General features: G+C 44.5%; 1 protein-coding gene across 1 annotated transcript in view; it reads left to right on the forward strand.

Moving 5' to 3' along the window:
- LOC107290776 (inter-alpha-trypsin inhibitor heavy chain H4-like) overlaps nucleotides 1-7,358 on the forward strand; it is a 50,273-nt gene that overhangs the window by 9,745 nt on the left and 33,170 nt on the right. The window contains exons 2-3 of the mRNA XM_015819692.2: nucleotides 1,584-1,744; nucleotides 2,336-2,440. Of these exons, the coding sequence (XP_015675178.2) occupies nucleotides 1,584-1,744; nucleotides 2,336-2,440 (266 nt within the window). The remainder of the gene's footprint in view (nucleotides 1-1,583; nucleotides 1,745-2,335; nucleotides 2,441-7,358) is intronic.

The following is a 7,358-nucleotide window of genomic DNA, read 5'->3' on the forward strand; positions in this document are numbered from 1 at the left end:
CTTTAAGCCAATTATGACTTCTAAAGAAATATCAATTGTTAAATCAATCTTTATTTTTTAAACAAGTTGTTTAAGGAAAAGGGAAATGAATTCATCAATAAGATTTTAACTTTCTAAAAGAGACTCAGTTCAGACTCTGTACAGGGAGTCTTCAACTTACAACTATTCATTTAAAGATGGTTAGAGTTATGATGGTGCTGAAAAAAGTGACTTATGATCTGTCCTTGAAATGGTCACTATTGCACCATTCCAGGATCACAAGGTTACAATTTGTGACCTTCCTAGCCACTTTTCAACAACAACCGAAGTCAAAGGGGGAAGCCAGATTTGCTTAATGACTGTGGTAAAAATGGCTGTAAAATCGCATCTGGTTATGTGATAACTCCTTTAATGACTGCATCACTCAGCAACTGAAATTCCAGTCCCAATTGTGGTTGTAAGTCGAAGATTACCTGTACACTATTACAATATTCTACACTTTTAGAATCCTATTCTAATCTATTCTGTAAACATGAGTGGGAAATATCTGGCTATTTAAAAGTTGCTGAGCAGGGAGACCTTCAGGCGGTTCATGTGCCAAAGGCAGCCAGCCATGTCCTGAGAACATATCGAAGATATGAATGCTATGCTGAGCAAACAATTGAGTCCTTTTCCCCTTGCATCCTGTAACACATTTTTGCCTTAACAGTCTGCCAAACATCAATCTTGATTACTTATTTTATTCTTTATTGTTTAGGACAAATACAAAATGCAAATATAAGTGCAGAGATGCAGGGAAGGCCCATGTCTTAAGTAAGAACAAGATAAGGATGTCCCTTGTGGCTGATTTAGGATATCAGGACAGAGCAACCCATTTTGAAGGATGGGGGCAGGGATGGGTAGATGTTCTTTTAGGAAGATGCAGATATTTATGGAATTTTCTTCCATGGGTACCAGAAAAAATTCTGCACTTCTGAACATGTCAGAATTGGGAGGTGGCTGTTGGTAGGCTGCGCACAGCAAACTAAATCAAGTTCTTACAATAGCAATTTTTTCAACAAAGTGTCATATTTTTTATAACATTAGACAACCCATGTCTCATTGGAATATCCCTTCCTTCCTTCCTTCCTTCCTTCCTTCCTTCCTTCCTTCCTTCCTTCCTCCCTCACTCCCTCATTCCCTCATTTCCTCCTTCTCTTTCATTATCTGCCTGCCTGCCTGCAGCACTGAAGCGCCCTAACTTCCTCAAAATTCATTCCATTAGATGCATTTTGTCAATTAACTGTTTTGAAGAAGCTTGGTTCAAAAACTATTGCCTTATAATTCACCATTTCACTCAGGTAAAGGTCATAACAAGAGTTTTAGTAGCATATAGGTGTTTTATATAATATATATTTAAACAATATCAAACAGTTTAATAATTTAAAAGAACAATCTTGCATTTTTATTACAGCAAATTATCATATCAAAAATTAACTTATGTCTGTTTATTATAAAAATGACTCTGTCTGGTGTTTGCTACTAATACTTTTAGTCTTCGTTCTATTGTTGGTAACAATCTCCAGCAAAGAAACTGATAGAAGCTTTCTCTCTTCTTTCCCTAGAATGCCATTGAAATCTACAGCCTGCACATTGACTGCAAAGTTATGTCGCGGTATGCCCACACAGTGATCACCAGCAGAATTGTCAACAGGGGAAATGAATCTAAGGAGGCTGTTTTCGATGTGGAACTACCCAAGAAAGCCTTCATCACAAACTTCAGCATGTAAGCACTAAAGTAGGGCTCAACATCTGAAATGATAAGACAGATTTGAACTTTATTTACTCATTTTTTGAGGTTTATAAGACATTCCCATTATCAAATCTGGAGTAGCATACAACTCCCCAAATATATAATCTTGGATTAAAACCACAAATACAGATCAAATTACTGTAAAAACAAACCATGAAGTTATACCTATGTAAAACTGGGAAAGATTTTCAGAACAGTTGAAACCATTGACTGCAAACCTCATCTGGAAGACACTTTTCACTCAAAGCAAAATAAACCTGATTGATTAAAATGTAATCACAAGAATTATTCAGCAATGGTGTTATCTGTACAACCCTACTTCCACAATTGATTGAACTGGATAAGAAATAATTACATTGATAAAGAAAGACAATGCAAACTCCCCCCCCCCCAATTAATATTTCCCATGAACATGAAATTGTGATTAAAATGAAACTGAAATTATATTCAATCCAGTAATGTAGGGTTTTATTTTCTTTCACTTCATAAAATACCTTACTATCAGTGGGTTTCCCTTTTCTATTTCTGGACCTTTATGAATTCTTTGAAACATCTATTTTGAAGGACCATAGATGGAGAAACATACCCTGGAATAATCAAGGAGAAACAGGCTGCTCAAACTCAGTATGATTCCGCCATTTCACGAGGTCAAAGTGCTGGATTGGTCAAGTGAGTACAAGATGTTTTCTCAAATTTCGATTTTAAGTGGATTTCTTTTCTTAACCAGATCCACTCAGTGCATATGATCCACTGTTCCTTGGCTCATGCAGATAATTAGATTCCACTATCATTCCTCAGAGGGTTTAAGCATTAACGCCTTATATAAGGAGATCCATGTAATCAAGTAATAAACCATGCAGGCCATTTTGAAATATTAAAGATGGCTCAGGAAGCCTATGGATAATCTGAGGCTTATCATGAATGCCAAAAATAGCAAAAAGGGGATTCTGTCAGAAGCTATACAGGGAGAAAGGGCAGAGAGGGACGGCAGAAGGGAAAGAGTGATTAAAATAGGTAAGGAACTGGTGACAGAAGGTTTAGCTGCTGTGAGTGAATATAGTCTCAGGGTGCTAAAGGAACTGGCAGGTGTGATCTCAGAACTACTGACTGTAATCTGCTTCTAACCAAGAGACTGAAGTCACTGGGTGATAGGCTGGGTAAAGAGCCCTGGCAGGCCTAGTTCTCACCCCCACCACCACCTACCAGTAAGCCACACTGGAGGCACACTGAAATCACTGGGTGTCAGACCAGGTAAAGAGCTTTGGTGGAACCACGCTCCCTGCCCTGCCTGCCAGTAAGACATACTGGAGGCACAGAGACCTGAGGGATCTTTCCCCAGGATCCCAAAGTGCAGCACAGCTCCAACCGCAGCAGTACAGGCATTAACCAGCACCACAGGGGCCTCCCAAAATGGCTAAATTGGGAAGGCTCAATGAGTTCGATATTACTCATCTGGAATAGTGGAGCTCATATGCTTCCCGAGTAGACAACTATCTCCGGGCTAACCAGATCATAGACGATAGCCTGAAGGCAGCAACCTTACTATGTGTCTGTGGACAAGCCATGTTTGATATCACTGAAAACCTGATAGCACCGGCAAGTATAGAGACTGTGGCCTACGCAGACCTCAAGAAAAAATTAAGGGAACATTTTGAGATGAAACTCTCAGTGATCGCCTGGCGCCATGCATTTGAGCAACGTGAGCAGCGATCCGGGAAATCTGCAACAGAGTTTGTGGCAGCCCTTCGCCAAGCTTCGTGCAAATGCAAGTTCCCTGACCTGGAAGACTGTCTCAGAGACAGGCTCATTTGCGGCCTGCATAATAGAGAATTACAGCAGCACCTATTCACCATGGAGAAACTGACTTTCCAAGATGCATTGAAGGAAGTCATGGCGGAAAAGGCTGCCAGAGGGGCAATGAAGACTCTCCGGCCACCAAGAGACTGCAGAAGGCTCGGGGGAGGCCAGTAAGGGTGACGAAATTGATCGTTTGTGGAGAGAGCCACCCAGATGGCCACACTCCACAGAGCAATCAACTTCCCCACAGAATTGCACAAGCTACGGGGGACAGCATGAAAGAGCAGAGTGCAGATTCCGCACAGCAGTATGCTGTGCCTGTGGAAAGCAAGGGCACCTTGCCAGAGTTTGCAGAGGTCGTCAGTGGGAAACGAAACCTGCAACACAGCAGCACAAGGGGAAATGGACCCCAGGACAGAACAGAGTTGAATACTGCTCAGGAAGGCGTAGCATTCAACGCACAGGGGCCCAACGTTCCATCAAAGAAAAGATAAGACTCCAACTAAGACTGCAAGGGGTCCCATGCTCCATGGAGCTATATACTGGATCGGCCCTGTCCATTATCTCCTCCAGGACTTTTGACCACATTTGCAAATGTAGCCAATGGCGGGTCCCGCTCAAATCATCAAGCTTAGTGCTAATGGACTTCCAGAATTGCCATGTTCCCGTAAGGGGGGAAGCTACCATTAGAGTACAATTGAGAGAGTTTGAGGGTCCCCCCAGCATAGTGGTCATAAAGGGACAGCACACCAAACTCATAGGACTGGACTAGTTTGAGGCCCTGGGCATCAGGATGATGGGCATCCATTGAACACAAATAGCTGATCTAGCAGTAGTATGGCAACAATATGCTGACGTATTCAGCACAGAGTTGGGACAATACAAAGGGGCACCCATTTCACTCAACCTTGATCCAGCAGTAACTCCAATCCAATTAAAACCGCACAGGGTCCTTTTGCATTGAAGCCAAAAATTGATGTGGAACTAGACAAGCTGATACAGCATGGAGTGCTCCAACCAGTGGACTGTAGCCAGTGGGAGACTCCAATAGTGACCCCAGTTAAGCCTAATGGGGACATCCACATCTGCACAGACTACACCATAAACAAGGCACTACAGCAACATGCTTACCCTGTACCAGTAGTGAGCCACATCCTCGCTTTGCTCCAGGAAGGCCGAATCTTCGCTAAGTTAGACCTCACCCAGGCTTACCAGCAGCTACCGGTAGATGATGTTATCACAGAAGCACAAACAATCATCACACACAGAGGTGCATTCCAAGTGCGCCGCTTGCAGTTTGGGGTAAGCGTAGCATCAGGGTTGTTCCAAAGTATTATGGAACGAACATTGAAGAACATTCCCAGCGTCTGCCCATATTTTGATGATGTCCTGATCGCGGGGGAATCCGCAGCAGTCTGGCGGAATGTCTCCATGCATTACTCCAACGTTTCCGCAAGGCAGGCCTAAAACTCAAGAAGGAAAAGTGCCAGATTGGCATGGAATCCACAGAATTCCCGGGTTTCCACATCGATGTTGCCGGAATCCACCCAATTTAGCAATCCCCCACACCAAAATCCAAGGGGGAGCTACAAGCATTCCTGGGCTTGCTCAATTTTTACCACTCATTCTTACCGCATAAGGCTGCCCTGGCAGAACTGTTACACTGCCTACTGGACAAAAAAAATGCCCTGGGTCTGGTCGAGCACCTAAGAAAAAGCGTTCAAGGCGGTAAAATCATTGCTATCCTCAGACTCTGTCCTAGCTCATTTCAACGAAAACCTACCAGTAACACTAGCCTGTGATGCTTCGCCATATGGCATTGGGGCAGTACTAAGCCACAGGATGCCAGATGGTTGAGAGCCCCCATCACATACTATTCTAGAACGTTATTATCGGCTGAAAGGAACTATGCCCAGATAGACAAGGAAGCCCTTGCCATAGTGGCTGGCATTAAGAAGTTCCACGACTTCTTATATCTTCACCATCTTTACAGACCACAAACCTCTGCTTAGTCTCTTCACAGCAGACAAACAGACACCGCAGATCCTGTCGCCGCGAATGCTACAATGGTCCATTTTCATGGCTGCATACTCGTACCAGCTAGTCCACAAGCCGGGTAAGGAAATGGACCACGCCGATGCTCTCAGCTGACTGCCTCTACCGCAGACTGATCCAGACCCAGACCCAGCTTGTTGTATCCTGGCGATCCAGGATCTGCCTGAAGCACCCCTACATGCAGGGGACTTTGCAGCTGAAACCACCACGGACAGAATGCTTAGCCGTGTTCTCAAATGGGTGTTAAGGGGATGCCAGAGACCCGGCTATGCCCTGAGTTCCATCACTACGTTTCTCAGAAAAATGAATTGTCGGCCCACAAGGGATGTGTGCTGTGGGACAGCAGGGTCATCATTCCACCCAGTCTTTGCTCCAGGGTGCTGGATTCCTTACACGAGGGGCACCCAGGAATTGTTCGAATGAAGGCTCTAGCCAGGAGCTACTTGTGGTGGCCAGGCCTGGACAAGGACATTGAGAATCAAGTAAGGAGTTGCCAGGCCTGCCAAGAAACCCGACTGAGATGACACAAGCACCAGTGCACCACTGGGAGAACATACACGCCCCATGGTCTTGCATGCACATTGACTTTGCAGGCCCCTTCCAAGGGCAGGTGTTCTTAATTGTAGTAGACAGTTATTCCAAGTGGTTGGAAGTAGCACCGGTCTCATCAATGACAACAACCAAGGTCATCCAAGAGTTGCGCCAGTTGTTCGCCAAACATGGTCTGCCAGATGTAATCGTGTCCATCAATGGGGCACAATTCATGGCAGGAGAGTTTCAATCTTTCCTCAATGACGACATGATTTGGCATGTAACATCCACTCCATTCCACCCCGAACGAATGGTCAGGACCACAAAGGAGGCACTGAAGCGGATGACAACTGGAGACTAGAATCACCACCTGGTGAACTTCCTCCTGTGTCAACACACAACTCCCAGTACAGCAACAGGTCGCAGCCAGCAGAGGCTCACCACAAAGCTCGACCGACTTCACCCAGACAGAGTAGCAGCAGAGATGGCTCAACCAAAGACCCCCAGGAACTTACAGCTGGGTGAATTGGTCTGGGCCAAGAACTATGGAAGTGGGGCACCTTGGGTGGCAGCTAGGGTGACAAAGATAACAGGGCCCTTGTCATATGAGGTTATTCTGGAAAATGATCGCATGGTCAGATGCCATATTGATCAGTTACGGCGGTCGCAGGCCGGGCCAGTCCCGGGTGAGGATCCCAAAGTTTTATCAGGCACACAAGAGAATTGTTTTCCCCCGGTTTGCTACACCATCTGTGGCCACCTCTGGGGAAACAGAGGTACGAAGAGCTGTAGAGCCACCGCCACTCACGGGCGACCTAAACGGCCATCACGAGTCTGTTCAACTGGAGTTGGATAATACTCCACTTGAACAGGACTCTCCAGTAACACTGTGGTGGTCCACCAGGATCCTTGGGCCCCCAGCCTATCTCAAAGATTATGAATATTGAACAGACGGAAGATGATAACTATCCTATGGGGAAGGGGTATTATGTATTGAAAATACATTATATATATATATATATATATATATATATATATATATATATATATATATATATATATATATATATATATATATATATATATATATATATATATATATGTAGGTCTTTAGTTATTCGGGTTTTCTCCCGCGTAGAATTAAAAGTACCTTGGCGACGTTTCGACGAAGTCACATTCGTCATCTTCAGGCTGGTGTCTTCAG

The sequence above is a fragment of the Protobothrops mucrosquamatus genome, unplaced genomic scaffold (assembly GCF_001527695.2).
Source record: "Protobothrops mucrosquamatus isolate PMUCROS unplaced genomic scaffold, P.Mucros_1.0 scaffold967, whole genome shotgun sequence".
NCBI lineage: Eukaryota > Metazoa > Chordata > Lepidosauria > Squamata > Viperidae > Protobothrops > Protobothrops mucrosquamatus.